The sequence below is a fragment of the Lissotriton vulgaris genome, chromosome 2_1 (assembly GCF_964263255.1).
Source record: "Lissotriton vulgaris chromosome 2_1, aLisVul1.2, whole genome shotgun sequence".
In the NCBI taxonomy this organism is placed as follows: Eukaryota; Metazoa; Chordata; class Amphibia; order Caudata; family Salamandridae; genus Lissotriton; species Lissotriton vulgaris.
This window is the reverse complement of record NC_141687.1, coordinates 58121261-58142085: the sequence shown is the minus strand read 5'-3', so window position 1 is coordinate 58142085 and position 20825 is coordinate 58121261. Positions and strand designations below refer to the sequence as shown.

Genomic DNA, 20825 nt, shown 5'->3' with positions numbered 1-20825 from the left:
AATTTGACTTGCTCTGCTACATACCTTTCAGGGTCTGGGGATGTTTCCATGTCTGGACAGAGGTGGCGAAATGCCCGAGCTGGCAACAGATGTGGACCGCCGCGATTAGAGCCTTATGAGGTTACATTGTGTACAAAGCAGTTCCAAGTTCTGCTCTCATTCTCACAGTGCTGGGCAGTAGCAATCACTACAAGTCAGTTTCAGCTAAACACCAACCTTGTCTGAAACCAGCCTCCCTCATCCCCACCGCCCCCACATGACACTTGTTAGGAGTCTTCCCCTTACCATAATCAAAGATGGTGTCCCAAGCCTCCAGGTAGTTCTTCCAATACGGCAAGATTTCCCTAGTCCATTTGGGCAGTAGCTCGGTGTAGACAGAATTTTTCAACATGAGGCCAATAGAGTCGATAAACCTTTGAGTTTCCGGGGAAATTTCCTTTTCCAGGCAGCCGAGCCGAGCCTCGAACAGGACGGTGCAGATACCTGTCAGCGGGATGGGTGGATTATCAAGTATAGACAATAGAAGCCCCAATCCAAGCTTCAACATAGTAAAATTAGGAACAACAAATATTAATTAATGCTGTTTGGATCTAGACACAATACTCAATTGCTGCAATATGTCTTCTACAGATGCAACCCATCTAGCTACTCAATAAAATCCTCAGTTGCTGACAAAGACATTTTGGGTCAATTACAAGTTGGGAAAAGCAAAATCCTAGTGCACTCTGGTGGCATGTTGGACCGGTTGACTTTTTTCTTAAAGTCAGACCCCTGACAAGGTTTTCTTTGGAAAACTACTCTTATGTCCTTAACAACCTGCAGGTTTCGGGATGTATGCATTTTCCGGTCCAGGATTTCAAGCGTTACAGTTATACAGGCTAAGGATTCAACTGGCAGCCCTTAGTGGGTTATAGGGTCAGATGAACAAAGCCATTTTACAGTTGCAAGCATTGTAATTTGCAAAATAACAGTTTATCTACTGCAAAATGGATTTTCGGTAGGTATTAAAAACATTTTGTGAATTTTTGATAAAGCATTGCAGGGTCACAAAATGGGTTACTGATTCATAACAAATCATAATTAGAAAGGGGCATTCCCTCCTAATGTGGTTGGGTATGGCATGAATACTGTGTGACTGCAACTGCAAAATATGAATCTGTTGTCAACACCTCAAAAGAAGGTGGAAACATTCATGAATCATGTCCGCAGCCTCGGGGGGAGTAGGCAGCAGTCCAGGAGATCTTTTGCCTCTACCCCCGGCTAGCCCAAATAGATGTTTTTTCTTGCAAAGCTGCACCATTCATTTAGGGAACAAAGCTGCCTACAAAAAAAAACTGTTCCCTAAACACAAAACACAGTATAAAAATAACCAAAAGAAAAAAAAATATTTAAAAAAATAAGTATGATCAAAATGTCCATGATAAAGTAACATGTGGTAACCAAAGTCTAACTCAAATTAATAAGACAAAAATAACCAAATATAAATACATTACTCTAACTAAAATCCTACAATAATTAGGAAAAATCCATACACTGGGCCTGATACTGCAATTACAATGCGACCGACTGTGTGTGTGCACGGGGGTGGGTGGGTGGGTAGGGGAATATTTACCATTCCAACGCTAGTCTAACAAACGTTGTAGAAAAGTGTATCGATTTATGGCGGGGGAAGTCACATTTACAATACCAATGCCAGACCAACAAACACTAGGTACAATGCAAACATGGGTGTAGTGGGTTAGATTCACGACATATTAAATGATGGAGCATTGTAGAAGTCCATATAAAGTCTTTAATTTGCAAAGCTTCTTCGCTTTAGATGTTATTCAAAGTTCTCCATTTAAATGTATAAAATCCACAACCAAGTGGTACAAAAGGGGGTGGTTGTTTCTCGCTTCTGCAGGGCTGTTTTATGGAAACAGAAATTATATTATCTAAATATCAACATTTTAAAAAACTATTGAACAAAATTGTAACAAAAAGTATAATACAATTTTCTTCAACCAGCCCTAAACATAAACCTCATATATAATACATATATATGCCATCTCTCCACAGTATAACATTTATATATGAAGAGGAGTGGGAAAAATAACAGATTTTTTTCTTTTTTTACAAAAACGTTTAGGGAAAATTCCAACCTTCTTGACAAATGATGTTCCAAATAATACATTCCATTGATATTAGTCCTCTTAACCAGGTTCAGGCTTACCACGATGCACCTGGGGCCTTCTAAACTTAATGGGCCAACATTGTCAAATATTTTACCTTTGTACTTGGGGCCTGATTTAAGTATCCCTACCACCAGGAATGGTGTCCACCCACCGAATTTAGATGATGTGATTGAACGCATTTGACAACCCTGTTGAATAAGGGCATGGTAAGCAGACCTGTAATTCTGCCCACCTGACATAGATGGGGGGAATTAGAGGTCAGTTTTCACTGCCTGTCACCACCAGGAAAATCCTGGCATTAATGGGCAGTGAAAACTGCTAAATGCTCCCCTCGCCATGCTAGAGGACTCCCATATTAGGGGAGCATTTTCTTTTTTTAAATAGAAAATCCTGCTTTGTTTTTTTTGAGAAAAAAAAGCACACAAAAAAAGCTGCCTGGTGCAATGCTCCATCCTCCTGACAGATCCCTGAAACAAACAGCAAAATGAACTGACAGTAACCACCGTGATGGCAGTTCCTTGCAATGCTTTATAAACGAGTGAAAACTTGCCACTCATTTATAATTTTGGTGGCCAGTCCCTCCACCAGGGAAACAGAGTAATTTACTCCATCGTCCTAGCGGAACAGGCCATCCACAAGAAAACAAATCTGGCCCTGTTATACCTGTACAGCTTAGGGTGGTCTTCCGCCAAATGTTTTGCCTTCTCCCCTCCTATTCTGAACTGGTTTTGGTAGCCTTAGTACTCTGTGCACTTTACTGCTGTGCTGGAGTGCTTCTGCTCACGACCGACAAAATGCTAAAATTGTCTTACAAATTGATCGGTATATATAATTTACTTATAGGTCTGTAGAAAAGTGGTATACTTAATGGCTATGGCCTGTAAATTAAATGCTAGTAGTGGGCCTGTAGCACTTATTGTGCTATACAATTAAGTAGCCCTTTAAGCTATACAATTAAGTAGCCCTTTAAGCTATACAATTAAGTAGCCCTTTAAGCTATACAATTAAGTAGCCCATTAAAACAGGTCTCAGGCCTACCAGCAGTTTTAAACTTCCAGTTCGACTTGGCAAAATAACCCTTTTGACAAGCCTAAAACTTACTTTTTAATACATGTCAGTCATCCCTAAGGTAGACCCTAAACAGCCCATATATCAGAGTACAGTGTATTTAAAAAGTTGGACATGAACATTTACGTTTTACATGTCCTGGGAGTATAAAACTCACGAATTCCTTTTTCACTACTGAGAGGCCTACCTCTCTCATAGGATACCATTGAGCTTCCTTATTACATTTGATAACTGATAACTTGAATGGGCATAGGTAGGAAAGTCATGTTTGTGGTCTGAGAAATTGTAATTTAAAATCATATTTAATGGTAGTCAGATTTTGAGGCACAATTCTGAAAATGACACTTTTAGAATGGTGGCATTTTTCTTCCCTATCCATTTGGTGCTTGCAGCCTGTTCCTAGGTTACATGACTAGGTGTGAGTGGCAGTTGGTCTGTCAATATTACTCCCAGATACCCACACACTCGAAGGACTAGGTATGCCTCAATAATGCCATCTAAGGCAGGAGGTGGGCGGAGCTGTGAGCAGCCAGACTTGCACTTCAAAAAACAATGCAGGCACAGTAGGCTAGTGGGAATTTCTTTGTACGTGTGTGAGGCAGACAGACTGGGACCCGGGCAGGGAATTCCAGACACGTTTGTGGGGGGGGAAGCCTCTAGATGTTTCTCTCACTTCAAAGTGGACACCAGGTATAAAAAGGGGACCCTCAGACACGCTCTTCAGTTCACTCCTTGACATGTAGAAGGACTCTCAGAGGACTGCCTACTGGTGTGGTCTGTTGTGTACTTTAGAGCACTGTCTTGCTGCACCAAGGAAGCTTTCCCTGTGTCCTCAGGAGTCTGCCTTACTGCTTGAGACCTGCTCTTCAACTTAAACCCAGGACTTCTAGAGTGACTCCAAGGGATAGCTGGATGGCCTCTTGATCAGAGCATCAGAGACAGAAAAGGCTCCAGCCAACTTGAACCATCACCTGGACCCAGCCTGAGTGAGTCCTGACTCTCCAAGTGAATCGTCTCCAGTCCTGGACCCTTGGAGTGGTGTTAAAGGTGTCCACAAAATAAATCCAAATAAAAAACGTGGGGCTTTTATGACAAAAAGTTCTCAGAGAACCAAGAGGAGACCGGGACATACCTGCTTGCCGATCCACCAAAGAATGCATTGCTGGTCAGCCTGAATTTGCGGTAGCTCCCACTACGTTCTTCTCTGCAGCAGCAAAACCTGTTCAGCATCTCCTCACAGAAGGAGTAGCTTGTAGCTTTGTCCCAGTGTATATTTTTCACTTCCAAAAAAGAGACTAAATCAAAATGTAGGAATTTTCAAAGCAAGCTCATGCAGCGGCTACCCGACATGCCCCACTGAAATGTACCTTTTCTCAAAAATTCTTCTAAGTCCGAAAGTAAGCAGAGCCCTGGCCTAATCAACTTTGCTTATCCGACCCACGCACCATTGCAGTCAAAAGGGACCAACCTGATTTTCTTAGCCGCTAAGGTCACGCCTTTGTGAGATTGCCTTGTAGGTTTAGTTGGAGTCCACCGGAGGTCGAAAAATGACTATGTCCCAACTTTTACTTTTTTGGAGCAGCTCTACTTAATAACTTCTAAGGCCCTGTTTACAAGTTCTGGGCTAAATTCTGATTTCAAAGCAAACAGGTGTTTGCACAGGGATCTGTATTACGTGTTATATGATAATTACCACACCCTCTGAGTTGTTCTTTGATAGATAACTGCAGGATTGACCTGCCAGAATAGATCTTGAAAAACGCCCAGGATAAACCAATCCATACAGATTTTGGTGCATTAAGCACCACAATCTGCATGTCATCCCCTCAGGAGATATGGATCAATGGTTACCAGATGTGATAAATATCAGGCCATTTATGAGCTGCTTGTAATGAGGGCCTAAGACTTCAAGGGCAGCAGCAACAACATTTAGAGTCCAGGACTCACTCCAGCAGAGGTCACCAGTGCAGTCCAGTTAGGAAATGCCTCTTGCAGATTGTTGGCCTTTTGTGTTCCTGTAACCACACAGAAGGAAAGCCAACTGACCCTTGCAGTTGACTTCTCAGTCTGGGTACAAGTGGGAGTAGTTTAAGTAAGGTCTCCACAAAGGCCATAGACTACAGACTTCTTCCTCGTCTGTTATTCATATTGAGAGGGTGGGAAAACACTTGGACATTTTTTAACCAATAGGTAAAAAATCCTCAAGGGAAAACCCTTCCCTTTTTTCATCACTTCGGGGCAGATTTACAAGACCCATTGCGACACTTTTACACCGCCGTTGCATCGCTTTTGTGACGCAGCGGCGGCGTAAACAATGCGCCACGTTGTGACTTATTTACCATGTGACGCATCTAGGCAGATGTGTCACGTTGTAAAGCCCTGCGCCACATGAAACCTGCATCAGGTTTCATGTGGGCGTTCTGTCGCAGGGTGGGCGTTCCCTCGCAGATTTCACTGAGTCAGTTTTACAACGCTGCTGCGTCAAATCCTTACGCCTGCTTGAAGCAGGCGTAAGGAGTGACGCACCACGTTGTGTATGGGTGGCCCTTGTGCGTTGCAGGAGTTGCCTCGCACTTGCGATGCAACTCCAGCACTGCGCCGCCCGTACGCCACAAGATACGTCACACATCTGCCCTTCCTTGCACCATTGTGCGCCGCATTGTAAATGCGGCGCATCTGTGGTGGCGCAAGGAGGGGATTGCGTGACGCATCTGTTCTGGCGCATTCCTGCTGATTTGCAGAGATGCGCCAGAACTTGTAAATATGCCCCTTAATCTTTGCTTTACTGAAAATATCCCACAGTGCACCATTCTAAGCTGCGACAGTCTAGCTACACTTGTAAACCTGAAGCCATGTATTCCTTGCCAGCCTAGTGAGTGCCACGCTATGTGCTGCAGTCCACAGATTTAAATGTTCTTGCCATTTCTTGTACTTCCTGAAAAGTTAGATATGCCGATTGGGTCAAGGAAAATGATGCTGTGAGGAAGTGGGGTGTATTATATGGTATGGTTGTGCGACCTAACCACGTAATACACTTAACAAACCCTTTAGGTTCTGTACGTTTCGCTTGTCAAACCTTAAGCTCAACCTTTAGTGGCTCTGATGCTAAACAGCAAGGTGTACACAAAGGAAGAAGTGTACAGCATTTCAAAGGAACCAAAACAATTGAAGAAATCAACAAGAAAATCAAGAAATCCGACAGCAATTTATAAAAATAGATAGTATTTTTATGTATTTTTAGACACCATAACAAAAAAGTTTCCCAAGATGGTTCTGGAGATATCAAATTTACAAGGTACAGTGAATCAAAGCATTAAACTCAACCGCCAACAAGCAACTGGCGAATTCACCAAATTGAACTCTTTGAAATGTTTTCACCAAAACGTTGTGTTTGTTTTATTGCAGTCACCTAATCTCACTTTATGCAACTGACTCCGGAAGGGAGACAGTCATGGGGACCAGCAAGATCTTCCGAATCAGCTCCACAGGTGAAACAGTCTCCAGACAGTACCAAGCACTTAATCCCCTTTGAAGTGTAATCTTGTGGAAGTGATGCAAGGAATGAAAGATGCTGAAGATGCCAATGGATGCTGTGGATGTGATGCGGTGATGTGGCTACTCCTCGGTTCACAAAGGGGGAGAGTCAGTCCTGGCCACATGGTCTACGTCCCTCAAATTCCTCTGGATACTGTTAGATGTTCACTCATCACTAGGCTACCAGACGCCTGGTATTGTGGCCAATGTCAAATCCTTCCCTGGGTGATAACTTCTTCTGGGCAACCAAGCTGCACTCTGATGACTCTCCCGGGCTCAGCTACTCGGGTGCATCTTTGAGCGTCGGGTCTTGGTCTCTGGTGCTCCATGAAAGTGGTTGGCAGTGGTCTGAAGATTCTGAGCTCCCCACTTTCCCCAGCAGGGAAATGGCCTTGTGCTGTGAACCAACTGACCTTTGGAGTCTCTCTGCTTCGACTGGGCCCTGGAGAGGACTTCTCCATGAACAGGACCCAGCAGGCACAGTCCCTCATTCTTTGCTAGCCACCACGTTCAGCAGCTGCAGTCAGCGCCGGTCCAGCCTCTCTTTGCCGTTCTACGGTGCCGCAGGACTGTCTTTCTTCCTGTCCAGTCGAGATTTAAAGTCTGTAAGTCACAGGTGCCCTATTAATGCTCAGATAATGCCCTCAGGGTAGGATACGGTCGGTCGCCAATGGGCTACCAAGTTCCCTCCCTCCTGATGCCCGTTCCTTGTTAGTGTGGCATCGGACTATCCCAAGATGCACCATTCTGCTCACTCCCAACATAGCAGAACTCCTCTCTCGGCATCCAGAGTTCCCTATCCCAACTCAGAGGTGTGGCTACCAAGTGGACTACACAGCCCTGAAAAAGAGGTTGAACAACTGGTTTTCTCTTTCCTTCCAAGTTGCCAGGTAGTTTGCCCACACAATAGGGATGCCCCTCTCCCTAGAGCTCCTCAAAGGTGTCTTCAGCTTTGAAGATCGCCTTTTTTGGCCAACACTCATGTGACTTCCTGCAGGAGGGAGGTAACATCTCTGTCCAGTGCAGGCACCTCTTGTCTTCTTTCCTGAGAGTCGTATGCATGTCTCCCTAGGAGGGCAGAAAGCTATCTCCGGCTCAAGCACCTTGTGTCACCGTTATCGGCACAGGAGATTGAGGACAACAAAGAGGTAACTTTGTTAAAGTTGCACAATGCTCCTTGCCACATTAATTTCAACTTAAGAATCAAGTCGGGCTTAATGCAATAAGTTGTTTGATACCTTGGAGTACCAACTTTGAATGCACCGTTCAGGAGTGAGCACAGCGGATGGGTCAGTGTGGAACCCTGTATTTGCCAACGGGGCCATCAAGTCTTTCCATAGTAAAAACAGCAGTTTCGCGTTTTTACTGCCAGAACACATTAAAGACATATTCTGCTTATGGTATACGGGTACGTCTTGCCCCAATCTGGGAGCTCCGGCTGGAACACCCAGTCGACCCCAGCCGAGTGACCCAGTTCTTTGTTTGGGAGCTCCGGAGACCCCCTCCAGTCGACCCCAACTAAGACTGTTTCCCTGTCCCTCTTATGAGGAATTCTGCAGCCTGGCACACTCGGTTGCATCGGGCTCCCCGCTTGATCCTCTACCTCCCAAATTCTGGAAGGCCTTCCACGCAGAACTCTTTCCGCCTCTGCATTCCATCTGTCTCCAGTCTCTGGAGCTGGCCTCGGTTCCTGACTGTTGGAAGTTAGCAGTAGTGTCACCTCTGCTCAAGAAGCCAATGCTAGACCCTGCTTGCCTTTCCAAATATAGGCCAATCTCCCTGCTCCCATTTCCTATCAAGATCATGGAAAAATGGGTGACCCGCTCGCTCTCAGGCTTTCTGGAGAACATCGGTTGGTTTGACGAGGCACAGTTTGGCTTCCGCCCCGGGCACGGGACGGAGTCAGCACTGGTAACCGTATTGGACAACCTTCGTTCGCGTGTCGACAGTGGTCGGGCAGCCTTTTTAGTGCTGCTCGACATGTCGGCTGTGTTCGATACGGTCTGCCATCAAACCCTCATCAGAAGACTGGAGGAGTGTGGGGTCACAGAGAGTGCAAGAGATTGGCTGACTTCCTATTTGGGTAGTCAGCAACAGTTGGTCTCGCTTCCTCCATTCTGCTCCGAGCCAAGGAAAGTTGGACAGGGGGTCCCACAGGGCTCGGCCATCAGCCCTATACTTTTTAATCTGTATCTTCGCCCCTTGGTCCAGCTTATAAAATCTTTTGGTGTCTCGGCTTTTAATTATGCCGACGACACCCAGCTGGTCTTTTCTCTGGAAGGAAACAACGCGGTTCCGCTGGAGACATTTCATCGCTGTATGGCAGCCACAGCAGATTGGCTACGGGCCAACTCCCTCCAATTTAACAGCTCAAAGACGGAGGTGCTCCACTGTTCCACTGACCGGATTCCGCGGGTTCTTCCAGAGAACTTCTGGCCTACCACCTTCCCTGAACCAGTTGCGGCGGCGGAATCAGCTCGCAACTTGGGGGTAATCTTCGGCCCAAATCTACAGCTTGATCTGCACGTAAACAAAACCATCTCTACGTGCATGATGCTGTTACGCATGCTGTGTAAAGTTCTGCCCCTTCTCCCCGCCCAGGCCAGGCCAGAGGTAGGCCGCAGTACTATTCTAAGTCGATTAGACTATTGCAATGCGCTACTTCTGGAGGCCCCAAAAAATCTGCTGGGGAAGTTACAACGGGTGCAGAACATGGCCGCCAAGTTGGCTCTCTCTCGTTCCAGGTCTAGCTCTTCCACCCTTGCTCTAAGAGACCTACATTGGCTTCCGATACATCTGCGAGTGGTGTACAAAGCTGCGTGCCTGGTGTTTAAGGCAGCACACCAACAGGGCCCAGTACCACTTCGAAATATGTTTGCCTGGTACTCTGCCTCGCGGCCCCTCCGTTCCTCTTCGACACAACTGCTGGTGGTCCCGAGGTTTCAGAGAGCTAGGATGGGCGGCCGCGCATTTAGTGTTGCAGCGGCCAAACTCTGGAACTCCCTGCCTCTTTCTTTGAGAAGCCACAAGGACTACCTGCCGTTTAGGAAAGCGTTGAAAACGCATCTCTTTCCGAAACTTGCCTGAGCAGCGAGAAGCGAATCGTCCCGAAGTTCAAAGCGCCAGGATGCCCTCTGGGTGACAGGTTTGCGCTTTATAAATACACAAAATAAATACATAACAACTCACTCCTGGACCCCACCCAGACCGGCTTTAGAGCCAATAACAGCACCGAAGCAATGTTGCTGGCAGTGTCGGATAGTGTCAGATGCATCACAGACCAAGGGGGATCTGTGGCTCTGATACTGCTAGACCTGTCAGCAGCGTTTGACACGGTATCACATGATTGCCTACTAAACATCCTCCGGAGCAAAGGAGTGCAATCTACAGCGTTAAGATGGATCAATTCATTCCTTAGCAACCGCACCCAAGCAGTGCACATGGGCCAATTCCCTTCAAAACCCCGTCCCATCGGCTGTGGGGTCCCACAAGGGGCCTCACTAAGCCCCACTCTCTTTAATGTCTACGTTTCATCTCTGGCCGACATTGGAAGAAAGTGGGGCATCGGCATATGTTCTTACGCCGATGACACACAGCTGATGGTGACAATGGACGAAGGCTTGGAAACAACTAAGGAAAAACTACACAGCTGTCTCTCCGAAATGGCAGAATGGATGCGCAACCACTGCCTAAAACTAAATGCCGGGAAATCAGAGATACTACTGTTCGGAGGAGCCAAACTATCATGGAACGATACGTGGTGGCCACCGTCACTAGGATCAGCCCCCATCCCGAAACAGTACGCCAGAAACCTTGGTATCATGATGGACGACGCACTGTCCATGAAGGACCACATACGCATACTCTGGGGCAAAGGCTTTGCAATTCTCAAACTCCTGGCCAAAATTTTCTCTTGGATACCGCTGGATTGTCGACGCACAATCACCCAGGCCCTCTTGGTTAGCCGCCTGGATTACGGCAATGCCTTGTTCGAAGGGATGAACGAGCAACTGTTCTCCCGCCTACAGGTCCTACAAAACCAGGCGGCCAAACTGGTCTGCAACAAAGGCAAACGAGATTCGGCATCCGCATGTTTAAAAAAACTTCACTGGCTACCAATGCGCCAGAGGGCCACCTTCAAATTGCTCTGCCACGCGCACAGAGCCCTTCACAAAACAGGCCCTACCATCCTGCAAGGAAAAATCGAATTCTATATCCCCAACAGGAATCTAAGATCCAACAATTCAGCCCTGTCGAAATCCAAGCGCATCTACAAGGCAAGGACAGGCGGACGCGCCTTCTCATACCTGGCGGCTAAAAGATGGAACGAGTTACCTATGGACCTCAGACACACCACAAACTACCTTCAATTCCGCCAAAAACTAGAAAACCCACCTCTTTCCCAAAAACTAACTCCCTTGCACAGTTTCAGTAGTCTCCTTTTCTTATAGCGCCGTGATATCCCATGGGATGAGTGTCGCGCTCTATAAATGCCAGAAATAAAATAGAAATAAATATGTTTCACCCAGCCTTAGGGCTTGGTAGGCCAGCCATAAGGATGACTTACCCATGTATCAGAGGGACATTTAACTTTGCCATAGCTTTAACGACAACGTTGGACTACAAATTCGAAACTGAAATGTCAGACTAAGAGTCTTGTTTTTCATTTGTCACAAACAGGGTGGCACAACCAGTGCTTCAATCCCTGGGTTGACTCTGCAACTTATAGATACTGGGTACCCTGGCTACCATATACTAGCGACTTACAGGTAAGCTAATCCATGTCAATCGGGTATAGCTAATGTCACATACACATTTTGGGGTCAGGGTACTGGCACTGAGGTCTGGTTAGCAGGCCACAGCGCACTCAGAGTTGAAAAAGTAACAGCATCAGTGCAAATGCTTGTAGTGACCATACAAAAAGCTATTTCCTTATAGTTTTAAGGGTCTCTGGAACCAGAAAACAGTGCTCTAGTGTGCAGAATTCAAAAACATCAGTAAAATCCACAAAAATGGAGGGTAACTATGAAAAAGTAGCACTTTCTTTTAGCCGTGAATCCATTTTGAATATTCTGTTTATTAGTGGGTCACAAGGTGGAGAATGGAAAAGCCTCCTAGACATATGTAGATTGTAGGAAGAGGCATTCGTTAAAGGAAGAGAGAGATAGATGGCCCATTAGAAGTGCGTAGACAATACCTGCCCCCTTCCTTTTCATTCTTCCAGCTCCACCAACTCTTACTGCTGAATCTTGACTAGCATAGACTTTAGCCTGCCTAGTCGGATAAACACATTTCAGGAACTGCCTGAAACCAGCTCCAGAGATGCTTTTGGGCCCCTCAGAATCAGTCAGCACATATGGCCTCCCAAGAGCATAGTTTCTCTAGTGTTAAGCGTGTAACCTCAATGTTCTAGACAATGGTATAGGTAAGTCCTTAGCATTTAGGGGGTCCCCTCAAGAGTTCTAGGAAGGTGTATGAATATGAAAGTATGATATCTCTGCAGGAGCAACCTTCCAAAGAAGAGCTCGTTCATCTACACTTCCTTTTTAACCACATATAAGAAGTTAATATCTTCTCATTTAGCTTTCTAGGTGAAATAGAAGACAGAGATCCAGTGACTGGAGAGGAAGGAAATGTAGGAAATGACCACCTTTGCATGATGTCACACCGCCCCACTTTTTGCCCTGTTCTGCTGAATTTAGAACTCTGTGCAAACAACTTTGGCTAAACAAGAGTTAAATGCCTGTGCTCCCCCTTTAAACATGTTTGAATTACTTATCCATAATTGGCATATTAAGCTTTCCCATAAGACCATACTACATGGTGCAGGTAATGCACCAATGGCATGGAAGGGCAAGTGTCACTTGTGGACTTTAGCACTTACCGTGCTACCCACTAAAGTCACAGTGACTACATGGCTTCAGGCTTACCATGTGTAGCATGACTGCAGCAGCCTAAAATCTGCTGTACAAACCCCTTTTGACCGGTGAGAAAACCTGCTTTTAAATATTAGTAAGTCCCCTCTCAGTATATCTTTTTGCCCACAAGGTAGGGTGTCTGATATTTAAAGTTGCAACATGTGTAAAATGTAAATGGGCAAGTTCCTCCAGTGACTAGGCGCTAAAAGGTATTTTCGCTGGCAGGGCTGTAGTAGAATCCTAGAAATTACAAAGTACAGGCTATAAACTTTAATATGCAAGTTTTGACAGGCAACAACTACAAAAGTATTTTAAAGTCTATTTGTAATACTTGAATAATCCAATTGAATTGTAAAGTCATATTTTTGATCAAATTTAGGAAAAGGGCCTTTTAGAAACTCAGCTTTTACCCGTTTCTTCATCCAGTAGGATAATCAACATTAGCTTACTGACAGCTGGTCTATCAAAGCTTGACCTTAATTAGGTGTAAAAACTGCTTCCTGATCAGATGCAAAGTCCTGGGTGTGGGAAGTTCTTTTTTCTTCCATTTGTAGAAAGACCAGTTAGGGTGGACCCAGGAACTTAATTAACTTATAAAGTGCATGCCATTTCACAGGTAAATGTAAGGTGAGACCTAGGAAAGGAAAATCTTTGTTCTCCCTGTCAGGTTGAATCAAAACTCAGTGGGAGGCAAGGTACCCCGGAACAGGTTTTAAGTTACCACAAAGGTGAGCAGTTACTCATTTCCCTGAGCACCCAAAGGCACTGCATAAGGGAGAAAAGGTTTATATTTTAGGAGTAAGGTGCACGGTGTAAATGTTTGCAGTAGGGCAGACAGGAACTGCTGAAAAGTTAGGTGGGGTTGCCACTGGAACTTTTACTCCATTGGTTAGGAAGGAGCCAGGAGCCATCGCCACCCACTAGCTAGTTCCAGGTATAAATATGGCATGCCAAGTAACTCTCTTCAGAACACTTTCTGGACCTACGGAAGATCAGAAGAGGAATGAACCCTGCTTGCTGTAAACTGCTAGGAGGTCAGAAGGATTAAACCTACTCGCTGCTATACCCAGGACAAAGATGTGGACCCTAAAAGTAAATAAATGTAAATGGAATTTGGATTTGTATAGCGCCTATCACCCAGGGGTCTCTAAGCGCTGTATGAATACCGCTGTGGAACCCTTCCTGGCCTGTTCCTGTGAGGTGTCCACTCCTGGGCACCCCCAAGGGGAAGCCAGGCATCCTAGCGTTGTTAGGGCCGGTGTAAGTTGGCTAACCTGTGTGGTGATAGGAATACAAAAAGCTGAAGAGACACGTTTTCCTGGATGACCGATGATAATTAGACTTGTACTGGATCCTGCACAAGGCCTTTGCTGAACTGGGCTATAAAGTACTAAGATCCCCCATGAAGCCTGGGAGCCTTCGGTGAAGAGCTGAGTAAAAGGGGTCTTCCCACTGCAAAGTTTTGGAACTTAGAAAAATTCTAACTTCCAGCTGCCAGATGACTGGGATCAACCAGCAGAGCGGATCAAACAAAGGCACAACTTAGCTGAGCTGAAGAAACAGGTCGGTGCTGCTTGGAGCTTCTCCGCAGCAACATATCCATTTCCGTAGCCCTCAACAAGAAGGTATCTGACCCCATGGGCCCTCTTCATCTACAGCCTGCTGCCTTGTTCCACTGGAGAAATCCAAGCTCCATTTCAGAGACTAAGGGCCCGATTTATATGTTGGTGGGAAGGGCTCTCAATTGCGGCGGTGACTGTGTTCCCTCTCCGCCATCATAGTGATCCGCACATTCAATTTGATTTCAGGTGGACCATCAGTTTGACCACAGTTTAGACTACTTTATCTCCGTCGTGGCCAAACTTCTCAGAGTGCCCTGGAGAGAAACAGACGTTGGATTAAAGGCTAAAGGACCGCCTCCCCAAAGTAGATGGATGGACATGCAGCCATATTTTACTGTTTCCCAGCACCAGGCAAAACATAGCTGTGAGGGACCGTAAAATCGTAATAATTGGAGAAGACTCCAATGGCAGGGGAAAAGTTATTATTTTTCTTAACATAAAGAAAATCCAGTTTGGGGATTTTATTTATGTAAAGAAAAAGAGAAGTACTCTGGGCTGCAGGGCTGCGTCCTGCTGATGCAGTCTTGTAGAACAGAGAAACATGCATTGGCAGGAACCACCATGGGGGCTGTTCCTGGGAATGCTCTTATAAATGACCGCCAGCAGGCGGTCATTTATAAATTAGGTGGGCGAAGCCTCACCATGTGAATGGAGTAATGTAGGGGAACGGTGGCCCATCCGCCCAGATATAAATATGGGCCTAAGTGCCAACGTAGAAATCTTGACCGGTCAAAGGCACCGAAAGTATCCAACTGATGCGCCGACGCCCTGAGAGTGAACTGAACTTTTCCTGCTCAGACTTTTTCCAATAAAAATCAGTGGCTTCAGGTGGACTTCGCTCAAAGCCGATACAACCGACTGCCTTGCCTGGTTGAGAGATTCTGACTTCCATTTTGCAGACTAAGCAAGAGAGTAAAATCCTTGAACCATATTGGCTAGCATGGGATTTAGGCCTTCCCTGCATAATAAAACCACTATTGCGCCATACTATACAATAACATCATATAGCATGACACAGCTTATAGTTCAGGAAACATACGCTTCATAAAGTTATATATAGTACTAACATACCAATGTAGGCTTCAGTAGCATTGCATAGCGTAACAGACATCATCTTAATATAACGTTAGATAGAACAGGAAATAACAATATTACAGCCTACCTACCGCACCATATTATCACGGGATATAACTTACCATAGGACATAACAGAACAGAACTATATTACAAGCTATTCCTAAATTGCAGTAATGTGCTAGAGTATTAAATACATACAAATAAAATAAATTACATAGCTTTTCCCCATTTTTTTCTTACTTTCAAAAGCAAATCTGTAGAGTAGTTGGGCCACATCTTCGACATTGACTCCGGAAGTGCTTTCTTCTCTCAGGCCTCGAATCCTTGTGATGAGGTCAGACACCACCTCATTGATGACGTCAGTGTAACACACCACCTCTTTGGGCTTCAGCATCCTCTTGTTCAGGGTGGTACGAAGACTGTGCCACCGATGGCCTTCTCTGAGACAAAATGAAGCAATTTGAGAAGGTCAGTGGTACTTCCCTGGGCACCTACTCCACTTAAACTCCGGTGGCCTAGTGAAGACGCGAGTTCTTGAATGATGCAGGTGGAGATCAGCACAGAAACTGTAGATCTGTATACTGCTGAAAAACTAGAAAGGTCAGTGGCTGGTTTCATTACCAGTGATGCCACTGGTCTGCCAGCCACAACTGCTGCTTTTTGGGAACATTTGGATTTGGCATTTTATGGTGGCCTAGAATGAGAGTGGTTCCAGGAACAACCAGATATCCCCACACCAAAACCAGGGGAATTTCAACTAAAATGCTCTCAGTTTGATCTGTGACAAAGAAGGTGTCACTGTCAAATCCACCATGCTTCCATCATCAGAATGCAAATAGCCCATCCTGGGGCAATGCTTGGTAATAAATAGACTGCCGACCTTTACTATGTACTACCTGAAAACTACTCTACAAACGTCTTACTGTGAGACTCATAAAAGCCCATGTAATAATTGAATTCACCCGAGTTAGAGACAAGTATACGGCTCATTTATCCTAGTTTCAGAGAAGCAAGGGGTTGAAACACTGTTGGAAAAAAGCAGAATAGCTGATCAGAGAAACTATAAAGAAAAGACTGAGCACACCCTTCTGTACTAGAGTGTTGGATAGCATGGTGCACAGAAATGTAGCTCAAAATGGGTCCCTTGTACAACTCACCAGCCATACTCTTTATGGTGGTTCTTTTTGCCGGTAGCCCTAACGTTTTTGTCTAACAGGGTGGGACACATGCCAGCAGACCTCTTGTGTCTGGCATTTACTTCTCATCACTCAAATAAAGTAGGTTTCCATCAAGTTATCCTCCTCCACCTGCATCCGAGTCTCATGTTAAGGAAGTTTGATCAGTAAGATCCTGGTTCCCATCCAGAACAATGCACAACTCAATTAGACTTTTGATCAGGTCGACCCACATTTTAGAAAATGTATGCTGCTGCACCGGAGTGGCTGTATCCCAGCAGTCACGATTTGACCAACGACTCTGCAGATTGAATTGCGGAAAGTCACAACTTGGAGAAATCCCTAGAGTCTTGTGAAACTCAAAGTACGGCCCGGGGGCCGCAGGTGGGCAGCCTGACCTTTACATGGGGCCCTCCTGACCTTTACATGCGGCCCTCCAGATCTTTACATGTGGCCCTCCTGACCTTTACATGTGGCCCTCCTGACCTTTACATGTGGCCCTCCTGACCTTTACATGTGGCCCTCCTGACCTTTACATGCGGCCCTCCTGACCTTTACATGCGGCCCTCCTGACCTTTACATGCGGCCCTCCTGACCTTTACATGCGGCCCTCCTGACCTTTACATGCGGCCCTCCTGACCTTTACATGTGGCCCTCCTGACCTTTACATGCGGCCCTCCTGACCTTTATATGCGGCCCTCCTGACCTTTACCTACGGCCCTCCTGACCTTTACTTGTGGCCCTGCTGACCTTTACTTGCAGCCCCCTGGGCCACAGCGGCAGTGGGCTGCTGTTTCCTCCACTCGTCACTACTAACATTAAAAAAAATTTTAAACAAACAGCAAGCACCAATGTAAAGGTTAATTGCATTTAAAGAAAGGAAGAAACTAGACTCATAACTTTAGAAGAGACTTCATTTTTATAAACAGCAAACGTGTGAAAATATGATAGACTTTTCAAAATTCAAAAAGTGTATTTTATTAACCTGTAGAACCATTTTAGCTAAGTAAATCAGATTATAGCAGTGCATTTAGAAGCATTCACGCTTCCTAACCCTATCCCCCAATCCTGACAACAATGCCATTACTGATTACATCCAAACACAGGAGAAGGTTTTGTGTAGCACGCATCCTGAAGTCATGTATTTTGAGGTCCTCTTTTATGTGATAATGAAGAAAAAGGAGGGAAATTGATATAAAATAATTGCCCTGGATCACACAATTTGTTTGAATGGGGAAGCCGGGATTTATCCCAGGTTTTCTGGTTTCACATTGTGCAATTGAGCTCAACCACTAGATGTGCATGCTTCGCTTTCCCTACACCCCCTCCAGGCCACCACTCTGCTGGCATTAGTGCCGCTCCCGGTCACACCAAAGACCAAACTGACCACCCCCGGGGAAATGTTTGTGAGTACCCATGCCCTAGACTATATGTTGGTCTTTACAAAGCAGCATTGCATGTAGCGTCATAGCAGGCTCAGAAGGAAGATGATACTGACTCAAACTGAATCTGCAACAAATGCAGACCATGGTGAGGGCAACAGCAGTAGACGAACCTCCACTGCGAGCCTCAATGTTCTGATCATCCTGGTCAGGCGTCCCCGGCAATTTGCAGACTGAGCGCCATTAGTTGCGTCATGGGCAGAAGACCCGCCTTGAACCGGAAGTGGTTAGTGACGTCAACAAGAGGCGATGAGGGTCGCTCTCTTGACCCCTTCTTCGCAACTGTGCTGTTGGGTTAAGAGGCATTAACAGGTACTGACAAAGAATCGGTCCCCAACAATCTGACAATGACATCAGCACCTAGGCATCAAGCAAAGGCAATCACTATACCTCAATTTTCTCGACGGAAGCCGATCCCTTTAACTGAACTCGCATTCATACCCAAGGAGAGACCAACCCCAAAGTGTTGCGGTTACCAACAATCATTAAAACAGTCTGGCCAGACGCTTATAATGTAGAGACTCCCAAAAGCAATCAAATATAAGAAGGCAAGATCACTGTTCCCCGGAACCCAGCAGGGTGATGACTCCATGAGCTTTCTTAACCTGTCACTATTCCAAAAGGACATGATCGACCCAAATCCATCACTTGCAGATTCAGGATCCCCATCGCTTCTCAATGCAACGCAAGTGACAGTCTATGCACTCAATTATTATTCGGATAAACTGGATATACAAGTTAATTTGGAGAACAAGCTCACAGTTTTCGTGTCTGGGATCGCCCAAAAATGTATGACATTTAATAATCTATTTTTATAAGTTCCATCTGATAATGCCAACAAACAGGCTCACTGTTCATGCTCGCCTATATTGGACAAAAAAAATTCTCTGCTAGAAATCATAAGCGACTTATTGACGAAAGTGAAACTAAGGTCCACAACGTAGAGGTTGGACCATCTTATAAAACCAATAGGTGCAATTATGAAAAGTTCCTGTACCCTGGACAGTTGCACCATGGTAAAATGAGTAAGTTCTAGCCCCCCACCCCCAAACAATGAGCAAATAATCCGACTGTGGTGGTCGAAGTACACCAGATTAGAGAGATGGGGATTTAAATGCCTCCAGTAACTATGTAAAGGTATTAAGGGACGAAGGTTTGGTTGCACCAATCAAGGAGTCAGTAAAACATAATGTATGCAGAGACATCAATCGGATCAGAGAGGGGAACAACCCCAGCCCAAATGTAACATGGGATCCACCGATCACAGTGGACAGTTTCACCTCGCAAGCCACAGTAACAGGGGACCATCCTCATCGACAATTGGGTGAGTCAAAGAAGACATGCCCTGGCTCAGTAATCTTGAAACAAAGAGGCTGCATCAACACAAAAGTAAAGACCTCATTAGAGCTAATACTGAATACAAGAACAAATTCTATCCAATTTTTGATAAATGTAAGAAATCCATGAGCGAACTGCAAAGGGACCAACCCATCACGGTGGAAATAGCAGTAACATGAGGGGCCATGAGAAAATGTGCACGCCCAGCATGGAGGCTGGGAAAAAAAAAGGTCATTCGGCGAGGGTGACATAAATAGAAAAAAAACAAGCAGATCAAGGAGCAAGCTGCAAAAGATACTGCACAGGAGAACCAACAGTGTTACAACAAACAAATGATGGACGGAATGCTGACAATGCAAACATTCTCCCCCAGTCAAAAGATCTGGGTTAAATCCATCGTTCTTTTGCCCCAGTTTGGTCCCAGCCATATGCAAATCTGGAATCAAGCTATCCTGGCTGAAGAGGGGTGAAACCCCGAAACTGGTCCTAGGATGCTTGTTTTCAGTCCAGGGAAGAGCTGGCTTGGCAGTTCGGGCTGGACTGTTCCCATGAGGCACAGGGTCAGGACTAATTTGCATATGGCTGGGTTCAAGCTGGAATGGCATGGTGAGCAAAGAAATGAAGGATTTAGGCCCAGATTTCTGTACTGGGGTGAATGTATGACATTGTTCTGCATTCTGTCCATCAACTGTTGTGTTTGCAGGAGAGGAGAAACAACAGGCAGAAGACCCAGAATAGAGAAAGAAGCATAAGCCTCCTTTCAAGAGTAGCAGGGATTGCAGGGCTGCAATCCTGGAAAGAATTGTTCGTGCTTGTTTATCCAGAGCGTCTTGAACGCGCTGTACTGGTTATTTGCGCATTGCTTGCCTTACTTTAGGCTTTTTAAAAACTCCTGTTTTGCTATTTTAGTTAATTCTTTGTTTGACTTATCCCCTCTTTTAAATCACTGCCCACTCACCGGCAGACTAATTGGTTGAAGCACCGCTGTTTGGCGGGTCCTTTTCCCGGTATTCCCGGTACTGTTGCTCTTTGGCGGACATTTTGGGGGGGTAGAGGTACGCCCGGCGGCGCCATCTAGACGCTGTGACGGTCTAGTCGTCACAAGGACGCTAGTCGTCTACTTAAGGAGGTCATGCTGACGCGCAGCGGACTCGCGGAGCGGGGTCGCCGGATTTCTGCCGGAGTTATGCCAGAGTTCTGCCTGTCTGCGCTCGTCCGTGCTGAGGACGCGCTACAGGATGGGCTGCGTAAGGAGGACGATGTCTCTACGGTAGCCTGTCAGGTATCCCGCTTCTATTCCTTTACAGATATGATTGCTTTGAAACCATCTCCTTTGCCCTGTCACCATAGATCCACTCCTGAGGCCCTGCTTAGCATTTCCATCTGCCGTATTTGTCATAGTGACCCCCTCCCTACCTCGCTTTCTGGAAGTATACAAGCCCCCTCCATCGATAGGGTCCCCCCTTATTCGGAAAGGG

The 20825-nt window shown here is 45.7% G+C and overlaps 1 protein-coding gene across 3 annotated transcripts in view; it reads right to left on the bottom strand.

Annotated features, from left to right (window-relative positions):
* Positions 1-20825, bottom strand: part of LOC147729550 (sterol 26-hydroxylase, mitochondrial-like) — a 187104-nt gene that overhangs the window by 38974 nt on the left and 127305 nt on the right. For all 3 annotated transcript variants that reach the window (XM_086954445.1, XM_086954446.1, XM_086954443.1), the window contains exons 4-5: positions 15633-15832; positions 286-483 (exon numbers count right to left, since the gene is read on the bottom strand). In XM_086954445.1, the coding sequence (XP_086810571.1) occupies positions 286-483; positions 15633-15832 (398 nt within the window). The remainder of the gene's footprint in view (positions 1-285; positions 484-15632; positions 15833-20825) is intronic.